The 16,654-nt window shown below is 47.7% G+C and overlaps 1 protein-coding gene across 1 annotated transcript in view; it reads left to right on the forward strand.

Moving 5' to 3' along the window:
* LOC125441026 (albumin-like) overlaps positions 1-16,654 on the forward strand; it is a 43,184-nt gene that overhangs the window by 13,155 nt on the left and 13,375 nt on the right. Inside the window, exons 9-13 of the mRNA XM_048511281.1 lie at positions 3,101-3,321; positions 6,966-7,098; positions 9,442-9,539; positions 9,675-9,813; positions 15,031-15,251. Of these exons, the coding sequence (XP_048367238.1) occupies positions 3,101-3,321; positions 6,966-7,098; positions 9,442-9,539; positions 9,675-9,813; positions 15,031-15,251 (812 nt within the window). The remainder of the gene's footprint in view (positions 1-3,100; positions 3,322-6,965; positions 7,099-9,441; positions 9,540-9,674; positions 9,814-15,030; positions 15,252-16,654) is intronic.

The raw sequence follows: 16,654 nt of genomic DNA on the forward strand, positions 1-16,654 counted from the left end.
AACACCGTGTTGCAGGATTTTTCAAAGAGAAGCATCTCCGCGGTAAAGGCCAAAGGGAGCCCGGATTCTTTCCATGGGCTCCGCAGTCATTGCCTGCACGGCACACATGTGAATGGGAAAAGAAAAATGGGTTTCTTTTTAATAGCTGTAACCCAGAGGCATAGCTAGAAAATGGAGTCCAGGGCAAAATCTGAGTTTTGCACACACCCTCCCCTGCCGTGGCTGCAGCCTCCCCACTACATTCAAAGGCCCCTCCCACTATGACCTCAAAGAATGATTTTGCACCAAGTTGTCTCAAAGTCACCATAATATTATAGAATGTGCCCTAACTCGTAACACAGCAATGGGCCATGCCATACATCAGAAAAATTTTTTGACATTTCCAAAATACTTTTAAAATGTTTAACACTGTTATAACACTTTTAAAGTGTTTTAAGTGTCATATTGCTTAAATGCTGTCAAAATGTTTTATTACTGCTGTGAAAGTAACTGGCTGGCCAATGTGTGTGACAAGATTCTAGGACTAGATGGGCGACTGGTCTAATCCTGCAGGGCTGTTCTTATGTTTTTTCACTGACTTTTTTTAAATAAAATTCAGCTGAAATATTTTGTAAATTACCTGAGAATAGTCACTTTCTCTTCCATCTCTTCCATTGTCACTTTTGTTCCATGAAGGATCCATACTACCTTCCCCACACCCATACCCACACCCATACCCACACATACACCTTTCCCCACACCCATACCCACACTATATCTGCCATATAAAGTTGCCATTTTCTCCTTAAGTTAGGGATGATCAGCCAATTCTATCTCAAGCTTCACAAGTGTTCAATGTGGAACGATACATATTCCTCTTCCCATTTCCTCAGTTGTCCTGCAAGGGCACAGAGAGGTCTATGGTTGGGGCTGCAGGTCAGCGAGGAGGAGGAGGAGGTGTGGGGCTGACGCACCCCATGTGGGACCCTAAGGCCCGCCTGCACCAGTCCCCACCCCCCTGTCCCCTGGTGCATACTCTGCTACAACCCATTATACATTTGCTTAAGCGGAATCCACTTGAGTGAGGTTTGTGTTTACACTTCACACATTCTACTGTTTGTTTTTGCTTGCTTTACTTTTTGTTCTAATCTTTAGATGATTCATGCTACCATATGAAACCTTTTTAGAGTGGGGAGGTCAGGGAGACCCAATAGTATTGCCTGCAGTGATAATCATTACAAGTGGCAAGATCTCTTGGCTGGACATGGGGTTGCCAGCCAGGAACGCTACCCACTGATCTCAGTTGAAACACAATTCTGTGGCTGGACTACTGGGGACTCTACCTAAACTAGGATTTTTTTTGCAAAGAAAGCCACAGGTAAATGCAAAGGTGCCTTGTTCCTCTTGAGTCATGTACTTCTGTGTTGCTTTCGTGTCATTTTTCTTGATTCTCTGCAGTGGAGGCCTTCAAGCCTTCCAGCCCTGCTCCAACCCACTGGCCATACTCATGCCATGTCCTCCTGGCTACTCCTGAAAACCACTTTGAAAGGCCCCCCAGAGTTGTGCCTGAAGCAGCAACCCACATTCACCCTTGGCTGAGGCTAGGGCTGCCAGCTCCAGGCTGGGGTGGGGGTAGAATCTGGGGAGGGCAGGGCTTTGAGGAAACGGGGCATGAATGCCACAGAGGCTACCCTGAAAATAGGCATTTTCTCCAACTGATCATGGTTGCTCGTTATAGTGGAGATTTCCAGGTGCCCCTGGAGGTTGGCAAAGCGAAACCCTAACCACAGATCCCCAGGTCGGTGGCGAACCTTTGGCACTCAGATGTTATGGACTACAATTCATCAGCCTCTGCCAGCATGGCCAAATGGGCCAGCTGATGGGAATTGTAGTCCATAACATCTGGAGTGCCAAAGGTTCGCCACCACTGTCCCAGGTGTTAGTGCCAGTGTAGCTCCTATTTAATAGAAGCAAATGTTGTTTTCAAGTAAGAACTGAAGGAGTCCACATCTTTGACAGCGTGATCCCATCTTGTGACACTTAACGTTCACGGCAAAAACAATAAAGAGACTTCAAATTTGTCCTTTCCTTTTTTCATAAGAAATAACATATATAGAACAACCATCAAGTATGGAAAAGGACAATTCCCATTAACAGGTTGGGCCTGTTGTGCTCAAGCAAACCAGCCAGGTCTTGGTCTGTCCTGACTTCTGTCTAGCCAGACCCTCTGATGGGAGCGACCTGCAGCCTCAGGTTAAGACCTCTTCCTCAATCCAAACTGGCACCACCCAGGGGAGCTTGTGCTGAAAATTAAACACATTGAGAGATTATGGGTGTCTCTCCTCTGGTTTCTTTAACTGTGTTATTAATTGCAGTAAATTACTCAGAGAAGATGGCGTTGCCAGTTCCACCTGGCGTTTGGTGGGGAGGGGGGTGTAGTATTGTTGCTGTAACCCAACCCCCCCTTAGCTTGTGCTCAGGCAAAACAGTTCCCCCTTGCACAGGAGGCACAACACCACCAGGGCCAGCACAGGAAGTGGACGGACGTCACACTGCTGGCGTGGAATCAAAGCCCTCCCCCAAACCAGTGGAAGGAAACGGCACCCAAGAAGCTGGCCGGCCGTCTCTGCTAGAGCTGCCAAACTCCTGGAGATTTGGGGGTGGAGCCTGGGGGGTGAGAAGAGACAGGGAGGGACCTCAATATGTTAAAACACCGTTGAGGCCACCCTCTGTATTCTGCAGTGGGGCTGATCTTTGAAATCTGGACATCAATTATAGTTCTGGGGGACCTGCTGACCACCCTCTAAATGCACATCCCTCACCAGACACTAAAGCTACATGTGCATTTATTTGATAATATCAGACTGGAAAACACCTGAATGTTACACTCTGGTTCCTCTTCAGATTGTCTAAGTCTTCTGGACCGCTCTTTCCTCCTTCCCACTTTTTTTAGCTGAGCAGGTCACGCCTCTTGGTCTTGCAGGGAAGCTTGGCTAAAAAATGCTCCTTTGCTTATTCAGAAACCCCGTCATGCTTCCCAGGGAGACCCGGCCCCCCCTGCCCCCCACCCCCTCCAACACAGCTTTGGAAACACAACATTTACTTTTGTGACCCTCTGCTCACACAGATAGCACTGACAAAGTTCATCTGTGGACACCAAGACGTTATATCTCCTAAAGTGAGCGAGTGCTGCAAGAGGCCGCTGCTGGAGAGACCATACTGCCTTGTGACCATGGACAATGACGACCCACCTGCAGATTTGTCTCCAGCAGTCCAGGAGTTTGGGGATAGCAGAGAAATGTGCCGGCACTATGCGGAGAACCAGGATGACCACATGGAAGGGTATGGCACGGGCATTCCTGCCTCTGCACAGATCTGCCTGACTGGCAGCCCTGTCTAGAATGGGGGTGGAAGAGGCTTCATGAAGTCAGGAAGCCAAAGGGCAGGACCAGGGGGCAAGCAGGGACAACTGGAGCGCCCCACGTCACATAGGCTGGGCAACCCTAAAGCTGCCCCTGCGCCCTCCATTCTGGCCTCTCAAATGTTTTATCCCCGGGCACAGAGGAGGCTGCCCGGCTGCCACTGTCCTGGAGGGGAGAAGAGCAGACGGAAGCCCTGTGGCTGCTCTTCCTGGAACAGGGACCAGTTCTCTTCCCCAAACTAATCAAAGACAAAAATTAAATGGGACACCCCAACTTTGAAGTGGGGAGTGGTGTGGGGGAAAGACATTTTCCCCTGTATTTTTCTCAGTTTTCCCAAAGTGTGCAGAACCCTGTCTCTTCTGCATGAACTGCCCCATTTAGCTACTTTAGGGACTGGAACAGTGCCAGCCCCATGACTGCTAGAGAATGATGATGGTGATGGTGATGGTGATGATGGCAGAAGTTAAAGTGTCCCATCTATGTGTGTGTATGTGGGGGGGGGGGGGGCATTAATATCATCTCGGGATATACATGCATCCCTTGTCTGTCCGGTTCCCAAGCATTCTGCAATTGTAAAACAGTTACAATAGGGATGGAAAATCTAGTCCTACCTGCATTTCATGGATTATAGCTGTCATCCATAGAGGCACTGCTGGTCCTGTATGCATGAACTGCAGCATAGAATCAAGTGATTGGTCTAGCTCAGGGGTCGGGAACGTGCGGCTCTCGAGCCGCATGCGGCTCTTTTGTTCTTGTTCTATGGCTCCTTGGGACCCTAGCGGCTAGCGGCTAGCCACTCAACACGAGGGGACCAGGGAGAGGCGGCCGCGCGTCCCCAGCGTGGCCAACGCCGAGCCCCACAACTGGCTCCTGGGGCAGTGCTCGGTTGTGCAGAAGGAAGGGAGGGTGCGACACCACTCTCAGCATGCCGCCGAGGGGGCGGGCAGAAAAAGAGAGGTTCCTGGCAGGTCTGCTCCGCTGGCCCGAGGCTCTAGCCGAGGGGAGGCGAGGCAGCAAAGGTGGGCAGGCTGGCATGGAGACGCCTCGGCCCAGCCTCGGCCCTTCACATGGCAAGTGCTGCCGCCGCTTCTGGGGCACCTCCTCCTCTCCTCCACCACCAGCCCACCCTTCAGCTACCATACTCCAGATCAAGAGGGAGGGGGCCAGAGCAGGAGGAGAAGCCAGATGAGCAGGGCAACCTCCAGCCCTGTGCACGCAAGGTCAGCGGGAAGGGGAAAGAGGGCTCGCCGCACCGGCCAAGCTTCCTCCGCAGGTCCTCCCCGGGCGAAGCCCCACTGGTCGCGAAAGCAGGAGGCGCAGGCAGCCTCTCTATCCCTGCTCAGCCCTTCCCGGCCGACCTCCCAGCAAGGACGGACGAGTGCGCCCTCGGGATCACTTGCAGGGCTCCAAGCAATGTGGGTTGAGGAGAGAGAAAGGAGGTGCCGCGATCTGAGAGACAGCCCGGCAATGCTTGCAGCCCTGCGGGTGCCTCGAGAAGAAGTGTGGAAGAAGTGTGGAGCTATGGGGGGGGGGGCTTTCGACCAAGCTCCGCGGCGTCTGCCCTTGTTGGGCTCCGCGGGGCTCTTCGACACGCTCCAAAGCCCCGACATGCAGCAAGCTGCACTACAGTTCCCCCACCTGTGGCAGCACTGCTCAGCATCCTGACAGCCCAAGCCATGTCTCTCCCCTCGCAAGGGGCCTCGGAGCCCAGTCGCTTGTCCCCACCCACTCTCTTGCGGCTCCAAGTGTTTTCTTATCCGTGGAAAATGGGTCCAAATGGCCCTTTGGATCTTAAAGGTTCCCGACCCCTGGTCTAGCTGATCACGCAGTGTTCACTTGGGCGTGCTGCAGACATGCAGTCCATTGCCAGAAGGAAGAGTCACTGTGCCCAAACCCTTATTGGTCAGCAGCTGTTCCGGCAGATGGCCATCCAAGGGACAATTATACTTAGCTCTGGAGAATGGGAAGACTGTTTTTTAGATTGGAACGGAGATCACTTGAATAAAAGTTAAATAATTGTGCCTGGAGTTAACCCTTTGGTGTTGGTAATCTGTCTCTGATGACCTTTGTTCTGTTTGAGGAAGAGATGAATTGAAAAACAGAAGATTTTCTTGCTCAGATTCCAAGCAGCAACCAATAGCTGAAGTAATCTGTGTTTCTGAGGCTGATAAAGTGGGAGGCAATTGATGGATTCTGCGTTAGCTGTAGGTCCTTCCAAATTAATCAGATCTTCTGGGAGGCCTCGAGGTTCCTGCCCACTTGATATGATCCCAAGATTTTTGAAGCAGGACACCAGAGTACTGCAGAGGCTCCCTCAAAGTATTACTAAATATCCTTGAAGAGATCCGTCCATTATATAGTTTTGTCCAGTTGCTATAAATTAACCCTTGGGTTTTAAACATACCTCTTAAGTGGAGTACTTTGAAGCCTGTCAGTTTCAACTAGATCTATGTTTTTAATCTCAGAAGATAGCATTCAGCATTTCAACTATCCTCTGTTTACCCCAGTAGAGGAAATCAACATTAGAGGGAAAGCGGGACGAAGGACTTTTCCACAGTCTCATGTTCCTCATGTCTAATTTTCTGTTTCTTTGGGCTGGTGTGTCAGTTCTGCGTGTTTTGGTCCCTCTAGTAGTTGATTTGACGGCACACGGCTTTCACTGAAGCGTATCTCCCTGCAGATTCAAACACAGGTTTTTAATGGTCTATTTTAAAAGGTATAATGTTGAACTGACCACTAGAGGAACCACCACCCAGCCCAAGAAACAGGAAGATGAGAGGAAAATGAGGATGCAGAAAACCCTGATGTCAGCCTAAATGTCTGCAAGACTAACGTACTGATTTCTTACAGGAACTGCTGTGGTATTTGTTTGTGGAGAAGGCCCAGCAAATGATGCAATTACGTTCTCAAATGTGTTGTCCGGCTAAAGACTTTTCTGTTTTTAGCTCTTTCAAAAATGAACTGGGCGAGAAAGACTGAGCTGAAACTTCCATCGATATTGTGTTATCCCTTCATTTAAGGAGATCAATTTTGAAAATACAATCCTGATTTTAGATTTCAATTCTTGCAACTCTTATGAGCTTTCATTAAAGGGGAAGTAATACTTTACCAATACTTCCTTTGAAGATTTTTTGTACAGGTTACTTATATTATACATTTCAGAGAATAGCAATTTTAATTTCCAGTAGAAGAGTCAGATTTGAGTCCAGAAACACCTTAGGGGCCAACAAGATTTTTGTGGTATGAGCATTTGAGACTAAACCTCACTTGGTCAAGTATGAGTCAGAATTGAGACCTCCGCGTCCTTTTAACCCAGTCAGGAGGTGGGAAGGGTATTGCAGCAAAGTGATCCAAAATGCAGTCAGCTTGATTAGAGCAGGGAGGAATGCAGAAAAGTATCACCTATAATGAGATGAAAACCCTGAGTCCCTATTCAGCCGTGTGTGTGTGTGCGCGCGCGCGCATGTGTGTGCATTGCTCTGAATCTGTGATTTTATTCAAGTTCAGCAAGTTGAGCACTGCCAACACTTGAAATATTCATTTGTTGTTCTCTAATATTCATAGGGTTTTGTACGAGTATTCGCGGAGACACCCAGAACTCTCACCACAGTTGCTGAACAGATTTGGGACAAAGTATCAGGAGATGTTGGACAAGTGCTGCAAAATTGAGAGTACCGAGGAGTGCGTCAGCAAAGAGGTGGGTCTTATGAAATTAATGGGGGGGAGGTAGCAGTCACAAGGCAGCTTCTGGGTGCCTTTTCTAAGGATAGAACTAGATGCTATAAAAATTATGAGTTCACATTCCAAAATCCAGCCCTGTGTCAGACCATGTGGTCACATTGTGAGCATTTCCACACCCTCACGACTGACAACCAGTGGCATATTTGCCTAGGAACAAGGGGTACCCCATGTCCCTGGGAGCCCCCATTTGGTCATGTGGGGGGGCGCCAAAATTTCAGGGTTGTTTGTGTGTTTTTTCCATTTTTTAGTGTTTTTTTCCATTTTTTCAAGACCCCTGCCACAGTGCCTCCTGTTGAAACCTCTACCACAGAGCCAGCTGAGCATAACAGAAAGTCCCATTGAAATCTATGGTAGGAAAAGTACTTTTTCCCACCATAGAACTTGCTGAAGAGCCTGGCAGATTCTGGGGAATTTCTGGGTGGGTAAGCACTGGCTTCACATTTTTGAAGATAGAGGCGCCAGACTCTCGCTCCAAGAGACCTCCTGGTAATAGCATCCAAGCTTGGTGAGCATTGCTTTTGGGGGTGGGGGGGCGCAAGTTGAGAGAGTTCTGAGAGAACTCAGCCAGCAAGCTTCATGTGCAGGAGCACATGGAGGGGGGCATAAAATTGAACCCCCAGAAGCAAAGGTCTCCAAGCCTGGATGCTATTACAAGGAGGGCCTCCTGAGCCACCTTGAAAGTCTGGTGTCTCTATCTTCAAAAATTTGCAGCCTGCTCACACTCTCATAAATTCCCCATTGGCTACAATGAAGCCAAGGCATTGCAAAACAAAGAATCTTGGGCAAATTTCTTGGGGTGCGTGTCAGAGGTGTATTTTTAAAGCTAGTGACACCAAAATTTCAGGGTATCACCTGTTAACTATTCTTATGATACCATCCAAGTTTGGTGAAGTTAGGTTCAGGGGGGCCAGCGTTATGGACTCTCAAATGGGTAGCCCCATCTCCTGTTAGCTCCCATTGGAAACAATGGGGGATGGGGCACCCCTTTAGGTGTCCATAACTTTGCCCCCCCTGAACCAAACCTCACCAAACTTGGGTGGTATCATCAGGACAGTCTCCGTATGACATCTTGTAATTTTGGTACTGCTTGATTAAAAAATGCGCCCCCTGCAGGCCGAAAACATCAAAAATACCCACAAAAAGTCCAAATACCTTGCATTTGGATTCGTTCATATTTGGGCAGGACATATTCAGACAATTTTTGTCCGAATATGCCCAAATTTGCCCAGATTCTGTCCAAATCTGGTATTTGTTTCATCCGAATCTCCAACCCTAGAAAGTGATGCTTTTTCGGGGGGGGGGGGGATCCACCCCCAAATAGCATCACTTTCAAATTTTTTTAACCGAGGACCCCAGATTCTCCCTTTAAGGTGGATTTAGAAGAAGAATCTGAGCTCCCTGGTTTAAACACCATTAAAAGTGATGCTGTTTGGGGGTGGATTCCACTGGAGGTGTTCTGTGAAAGATGATCCTGACATTTGTTTGGTAAATGTTTTGCTGGTGGTGATTTGTGAGAGATTTACATGCTTAATTCCCACTTGCACTGGCTTGGAGCTGTTTCTCAGGCTAACAACCTACCTCATAGGGTTGGTGTGAGGACAAAATTAGAGTTGGTGGGGGAGAACCATATATGTTTTGCTGGTGGTGGGAGGTGTTTTGTGAGCTGGTGCAAAAAATCATTGTTGGTCATGGTGGGGGAGGGTGGCCGCCCATACAGGGAGGGGAGGGCGCCAGCTCAGGTTTTGTCCCCGGGCTCCAGTTTGCCTAGATTTGCCTCTGCTGACAACCAGTGGTGCCACAGTGGGGAGCAGATAAATGCTCAGTGGAATGATGTCAGCCAGATGCATTACAGGGGTGATGAGCAGGGGTGGGGGAGGGTGAAAAACGGCATGGGGAGAAGGAGGGCCTGTTTGCCGAGTGACATTCAGCGGAGCCAGGAGGAGGCCAGCCTATTGGATGGCCTGCTTTGACGGGGTTGCATAATGTCGTATTACCATGTCTTTCCCTTGTTGCAGTGATGTTGCGGTGTTGTGTGATACTGTTTTTGCCAGTTTCTCCCCTCCCCAGCCTCCCACTGATTGCCAGTGAAGGGGTGGCAACCCTACAAAAGAAATTAGGGTGCACTGAATAGAATGAATTCTCTGCCATCCCACGTTCAGGCTTCAGTGAAGGTCATGTCATTATAGATTCTGCTCTTGGGTTTTCCTGAATGCTTCCTCTCAAAAAAAGGCAGCGCTCCGGTCTTCCTGGATGCTGTGCTCTTTCCAGCCCATTCAGCAACATTTCAACTTTCTTTCAGAAACCTGACCTCAACAAAACCTTTGCCGATGCCATGGAAGTGATAAGGACCAACTGTGAACTTTATGCAAGCCTGGGAGACTACAAGTTCAAAAATGCGTACGTTCTTCCTGTCTGCTTGCCCTCATCTTGGGCCGGCTGATGTGATCGTCTCACTGTGGTCTCCAGCCTGGCCTCACGAATGCTCATGTCGAATCTGTTCTGCCTGGAACTCACCCGGACTTTGCTTTGCAGGCTTCTTGTTCGCTACACCAAGAAAGCCCCACAGCTGTCCTTTGAGAAACTGGACCAGTACGCAGAACAACTGCGTGCCGTTGCTGCCAAATGTTGCCAACTGGGGGAGGATAAGAAGCTGGTCTGTGCTGAAGGATATGTGAGTAGAATTTCCCCCCTTTGTCTTATCCCTGATCACTGCACACTGAAGGAGGCGCAGAGAGCTGGGTCCGCACGAGGCGACACTTGCATTAATTTCAATTTCAATAAGCCTTTATTGGCATACAGAACATACAATATAAATACAGTTAAAATTACTAGGTAAAACTTCACACTGGATCATAAGTTCAGCTCGCATACCTCAGCCAGAAACTTTGCCACTGCGAGACAACAGTCAAGGTCATTGCAGTTTAAGAGCATATTTACTTTATCAAGCTCTGTCAGGGTTTTCATAGAGTCAATGATTTGTACTAATAAGCTGGATCTTGGTTTCTGGTAAAGTGGGCAGTGGAGGAGGATGTGCGGAATGGAATCCAACTGCCCTGGGCTGCAGGGGCAAAGCCTCTTATCATTAGGTAGACCCTTGAGTCTTCCTCTATGGAGTGGGGATGGCATAATATTAAACCTAGCCAGCATGTAGGCTCTCCTATATTTATAGGGTTGGTAAGCGCTGCGATATAGTAGGCTGGGTTTCCCTGCACAAATGGAATTGCCACGTTCATTGGCGAGCAGGATTTGTTGGCCAAGCTCTGCAGTTGTTGATAATCCATTGCTAGTAGCCGCTCTTTGATGAGGGCAAATGTCTCAGTACTGGTTGGCATGTTCAGAGAGTCACTATCATAGCCCAATTCCGCAATCTTTGTTATAACTGTTGTGCACCATTTAGAATGATGGAGTTCTCTCAAGGTGAGTTGCATCAGTGAGTTGTCGGAGCTTTGATAGTGAATATGCAGCCAAAATTTTATGATGTTTAACCAGATAGTGGCCTCTATAGAGTATTGGCCAGATTCTGCATATGGGACGCAGTTTGGCACCCCAAATAATTTATGCAGAAATTTAGAATGGAATGATCTGATGGTACTGTTGTTGGGTGTTAGCCAAATGGACGCTCCATAAAGCAGTTGTGCTCTCGCCCTTGCTTTGAACACTTGCAGAGCTGGAGGAATATATTGGTTGCCCCTAGAATGATAAAACCTCCTAGTGGCATTTGCATTTGACTGGGCCCGAGCCAATATATATTTTTGATGAGTGGACCACGACAAGTTATTGCTAAACCAGAGTCCTAGATATTTGAAATTTTTCACTTGCTCAATGTAGTGGCCCTTTATCTTCCAGACTTGTTTTTTACTGCTTTTTCCAAAAACCAGGATCTTAGTTTTGTCATAATTCACCTGCAGATCATTTGTCTCACAAAAGTCAATGAATCCATGCAGGAGTCTTGTTAGACCCACACGAGAAAGGGATAATAGGGCTGCATCGTCCGCAAATAACAGGAGAGGGACATGCTTTGGGCCGATCTTAGGGCTGTGCCCATCCACTCGGGCCAGGGCTATGGGGAGGTCATGTAAGAAGATGTTAAATAATAAGGGGGCTAGTACACAGCCTTGTTTGACTCCCTTTTTTACCTGGACCGGGTTCGACAAAAATCCCCTGTGGTCTTTTACCTGGCATGAGTTTTGCGTGTGCAGTTGTTTTATCAGAAAAAGAAGTCTTGAATCAATATTGAGGGCAGCAAGTTTTCCCCAGAGCTTTTTTCGGTTCACAGAGTCAAATGCCCCCTTAAGATCCAAAAAGGCCACACTTAATTTAGTAGAGCTGTTTTTGGAGTATTTGTTGGCTAAGTGGGCCAGGACATGAACTTGGTCTAGTGTTGATTTCCCCTTGGAGAAACCCACTTGTTCGGGACCAATAATATTGTTTTGCTTTACCCATGTCTCTAGTCTGATTTGGAGAAGTTTGGCATAAATCTTCCCAATGATAGAAAGCAGGCTAATGGATCGATAATTTGCTGGTTCACTTTGGTCTCCTTTTTTGAATATTGGGACCAGCACGGAGGAAGTCCATGCCTTCGGCATTATCCCCTTTTCATTGATCCTTGTAAAAAGATTGGCTAGTAAATTTGCCCACCATAGAGGGTTTGCTTTCAGAATTTCGGGGATGATGGCATCGCTGCCTGGGGCCTTATTTGACTTCAAGTTTTGTATCAAGGGGATGATCTCTTGGTAAGTCACCGGATCCCAGCTTGGTCCCACTGGGCTTTCGCTATCACTATTTGCTTGGGTGGGATTTGTTTCGGCAAACACTTTCGAAAAGTACTCACCCCATCTCTCTAGGGTGATATCTACCCTGGATGGTCCCTGGGGGTAGTTTGTCCTGTTTACTATTGACCAGAATTTCCTTGCATCATTTGTTTGGGATGCCTCTAGCAGCAGTTCCCAGTCAGCTATGATGCAAGATTTATGTTTTTGGCCCATAAGTAATTGGAGTTGTTGTTTGGATTCTCCAATTTTTATGAGGAGGAGGTCGTTATGTGTGTAGCGATAGTCCTTGTAGAGAGAGCAGATCTGCTTGTTTATTATTATGCACTCTTTATCAAACCAGCTTTTGGGCCTGGCACTGGATTTTCTCGTCATTCTTTGCCAATCATGCAGTATTGAGAAAATAGATTGTACAAGAGATTCAAACCCAGTGATCGCCTCCTCCAGGACTGAGTTCTCAATTACCTTATCTTTCAAAGTCAACGCTTCTTGAGAGCCAAGTATATCTAGGCACACCACCTCCATCCTTGCACTCCACTTCAATCTAATGTATTGTGGGTAAATTTGTTCAAGTGAGGACGTGTTGCTTCTATCCAGATCCAGGGTAAGGAGAAGGGGTAGATGATCGCTCAGCAAGTAATTGTCTACAACAAATGAATCGATGCAGCTTGCTGTGAGGGGTGAGATCAAAATGTAGTCTATTACGCTGGATCCCCTTGATGAAGTGAAGGTGTATTCTCCGGAGTTTGGAAACGGAATGAGCCCATTTAGCCAGAACAGGTTAAGCTGTGTGGCCATCCTGATCAAGCATTTCCTAGCTTGGTTGCATATTTGATCCTTGGAGTGAAGGGCTTCTGGGTCTCTTTTACCGAAGGGAGTGCCCGGCTCTGCTTGCAGTAACCTCCTCGGCTCTGCTTGCAGTAACCTCCTTTCTCCCGGTTCTCTGGTTCGCTGGGGCCGCTTAGGATTTGCTTGCTACCTCTTGTGTTCTCCCCCTTAATTAAGTCCATCAACGAGTTCACTCTGTTGTTAAGGTAATTTAGGCACTTAAATATCTCTTGGAGGGAGACTGCTATCAGATTGCAAAGCCTTGAGGGGTCCGTTATGCTGTCAGGTAGTTGCTCTGTTTGTTCTCTGCTTTCGAAGGGGTAGGGGGTAGGAGCAGTATCTTCCATTGCATTTGCCCCTTCCTCCGTAAGCTCTTTGATCAAATAGAGCATAGCGATTTGACACTGGCACGTTAAACTCATCACTTGAAACATCTCTTACATTCCTGGTCGTAAAATAATCATTTATCTTAAGTTGTTTGCTGGCCGGTGGGGAGCAGCTGTCTTCAATCTCTCGCTGCCTCTTGCCGGAAGTCATTTACAAATCCTTCCAACGCCTGCTGGCAGTTTGCAACTATTTCCAGCCGCCCCCACTCAGTTCTATCCCACAACAAGGGAGTACCCGAAAATCACAATTAAAATTTAACAGTAGTCTTTAAAACCTTGAACTTAACTTATGACCCTACTATCACAGCCTATTTCCAAAATAGAAAGAAACTCCTCAGTGTTGACAAAGAAGCCTTCAATGTTGTTGCAAGTCAGGAAGTGTTTGTAATTCCCCAGCTGTGTTTAGGCAGTCCTATGTTCCTTGCTGGAGTCACTCGTATCACTCCAGAGAAAGTATCTGAGGGAACTGTGTTATCACCAGTCCAGTCCCGTCGCCATCTTGAAAACGGTCCTAGAAGGGGGGAGTTAAAATCTGTTAGCTCTGCTAAAACCTCTTAAAATCCTATAAAACTTGCATTAAAAGCCACCTCTGTGGGAGACCAGCAATGCTGGCACATTGCAAGAAAAAGGAGGAAGGAGACGGGCAGTTAGTGCTGCAGAAGCCGAAGTGCCGCCTCCTCAATCTGCACAGCAGAGTTCATGCACAGTGTCAGGAATACCTGGAGGTTTGGGGGTGGAGCCTGGGACAGTGGGGCTTAGAGAGGGGAGGGGAGCAACCTGGCTAGGGTATAATACTGTGGTGTCATCTTTAAGGAAAGAAAATGACAACTACAAATGCACTGTTTTATTCTTTCCAATCCACAATCTGGAAAGAGTAAAACAGTCCAAATTTATACTGTGCAATAGTAATAGTAGTAGCAGCAGCAGCAGCAGCAGCAGTAGTAGTAAGTAGTTTATTATTATGGCCTTTGGGCCAGCCAATAATTTAAAATCAGAATACATATAAATACATAGCATTCCATTTGTGCAAAAATTCAAAGTATAAATATATTGTACAATAAAACAGTGGATTTGTAGTTGTCATTTTCTTTCCTCAAAGATGACACCCCAGCCCTCCTTCCAAAAAAGCCATTTTCTCCAGGGGAAGGGGAATAAATAAATTAAATGAACAAATAAGAGATCTGTGTAGTCTGGAGATCTTTTGTAATTCCAGGTGATTTCCAGCCCCCACCTGGCAGTTGGTAATCCTACCCACTGAGGTCAGGTATCTGCCACCCCCCCCCCACTGTCCTGCCATCCCCAGAGAGAGCCCAACCAGGCTTAGTTATCAGCCCCACTCTGCCAGTCACGTGGAGCAGGTGAGAGCCAAGTGGCAGGGAGCCCCTCCTAGCCCTGCTCAGCTCCAAAAAGCGCTGCTGGCAAATGCCTCTCTGTTCAGATGGTAGAGAGGTGAGTCGTGCTGTCTGATGCAGCCTCCTGCAGCCTCACCGGGCAAGCCTCTTCTTGCATGAACCACAGGAAACACTCAGCCCAGCCCAGCGCCTGCAGGGAGTCCCCGCGTCCACCCTGCAAGGGGGGTTCTGCCCCAAGCTGCGCCTGGGGGCTGTCACTGAGCGTCTCTTCATTTCCCCTGCAGTGCTGTGTTTTTCTCATTGTGTTTTTACACTATTCTTAATAGAAGACGTGCTTTGTTTGTTCGTTTATCTATTTATGCCCCGCCTCATACCAAAGTCTCTAGGCATTTTACACAAGGTTAAAAACAATAAGACATCATAATAAAGCAATGTTACCAATACTGCATGAAGGAAGATTAAGAACGGTTACTGTTTGCCTATGAAAAGTCTGTCCATCTGTCTGCTAGTCCTGCCGTGAACGCGTCCACGTGTTCTCTCTCTTTCGGTCAAGACGGACCTTGTGCTGGGGAGCGTGTGCCTGGAACATCAAGAACACCCCATAAACTCCCAAATCTGCCAGTGCTGCAGTAACAACTATGCTTTCCGACGGGAATGCTTCAGTGCCATAGAAGTCGATGACGGATACGCCCCCGCCCCCTGCGCTCCAGAAATGTTCTCCTTCCATGAAGATTTGTGCACAGCCAATGCTGACGCGGAAAAAAGGAAGCCCAGGTGAGACCTGCGGCCTGGGCAGGGATCGGGCTGGGGAGGTGGTGACACAGCCTGGGCGGCCGTGACTGATCCTAACTTGCCACCCTGGCACATGTTGGAACTCCTTCCGTTGTCCTTGGCCTGCTCTTCGTGTCCTGCCTCCCCCTCCAGGGCTGTTGCTTCTTCATGCCCACATTGCCTGGGTCTGGCTCTCAGCCCCCATAAAATAGATCCACATACGGTAATTCACTATATCATGGAGTGACTGGAGCTGACCTGTGAGCACTTTCAAATGCTTTGGCCCCAAAAGTTTGGTTTGGAACTGGGCCTACATCAGGACCATCTAATGATGGCGTTTTTTTTGTTTTTGTTTTGCAGTAGGGACTTTGCTACCTTTTGAGGGAGAGCCATTTGCCAGAGGTTGTACTTGTTAGATTTTGTTTCTAATTATGGATCTGACCAGTAGTGTGTGTGAGTGCAGTTTATAGAAACTTCTCAAGAGATAAAATGCAAAAGGTAAAACTTACATTTATTCAAGCATCTCCAGTTCAGAGCTTTGTTCCAGGACAAAGGGAAAGAAACCCTAGTCTAAGACAGTGATGGCAAACCTTTTCAAGACCGAGTGCCCAAATTGCAACCCAAAACCCACTTATTCATCGCTAAGTGCCGACATGGCAATTTAACCTGAATACTGAGGTTTTAGTTTAGAAAAAACGGTTGGCTCTGAGGTGCACGTTACTCGGGAGTAAGCTTGGTGAAGCAACTGTGCAACACTTTGAATGGGTGAATCACAACCCTAGGGGGGTGTACTCAGAAACAAGACCAGCCTAGATGTGTGTGTGGGGTGTGTGTGTGATTTTCCGCTCCCCCTACATGACAAACTCTGTGCGCATGTGCCCACAGAGAGGGCTCTGAGTGTCACCTCTGGCATGTGTGCCATAGGTTCGCCACCACTGGTCTAAGAGAATACTTTCCCTATGGACAAGTGGGCACTCTATCACGTGTGTGCAGGTGAGAGAATGTTACAGTGGGAAAGCCCCACTGAGCAGGCTGCCATTGACCATGCACTCAGGTCAAAGGCTAGGACAGAAGTGAAACCAGCATGGGGAAGAAAGGAAGTTAGTGGGCGGTCTCCTGGCCCAGACAAGGAGGGCAAACAAGAGAGGCAACATCACAGTTAGAGTGAGATACACAGCACCCTCCAGTGTCCAGGCATGCAGAAGTCGCTTATTCCAACGGTATTGTGTTGGTCACCAGGAACCTTGAATGTTGTTTTAAGTCTTCTTTTAAAATAGGTGTATTAAATGGCACTAAATCAGTGATACAATGAGACCTATCCTTAACCATAACAAAGGAAAGCTTATATGTAGTTGAGAATGGAACATTTGAGCCTCACATGGCTACTTCATTGAATTGATGTACAT

Source organism: Sphaerodactylus townsendi, linkage group LG11 (assembly GCF_021028975.2).
Source record: "Sphaerodactylus townsendi isolate TG3544 linkage group LG11, MPM_Stown_v2.3, whole genome shotgun sequence".
NCBI lineage: Eukaryota > Metazoa > Chordata > Lepidosauria > Squamata > Sphaerodactylidae > Sphaerodactylus > Sphaerodactylus townsendi.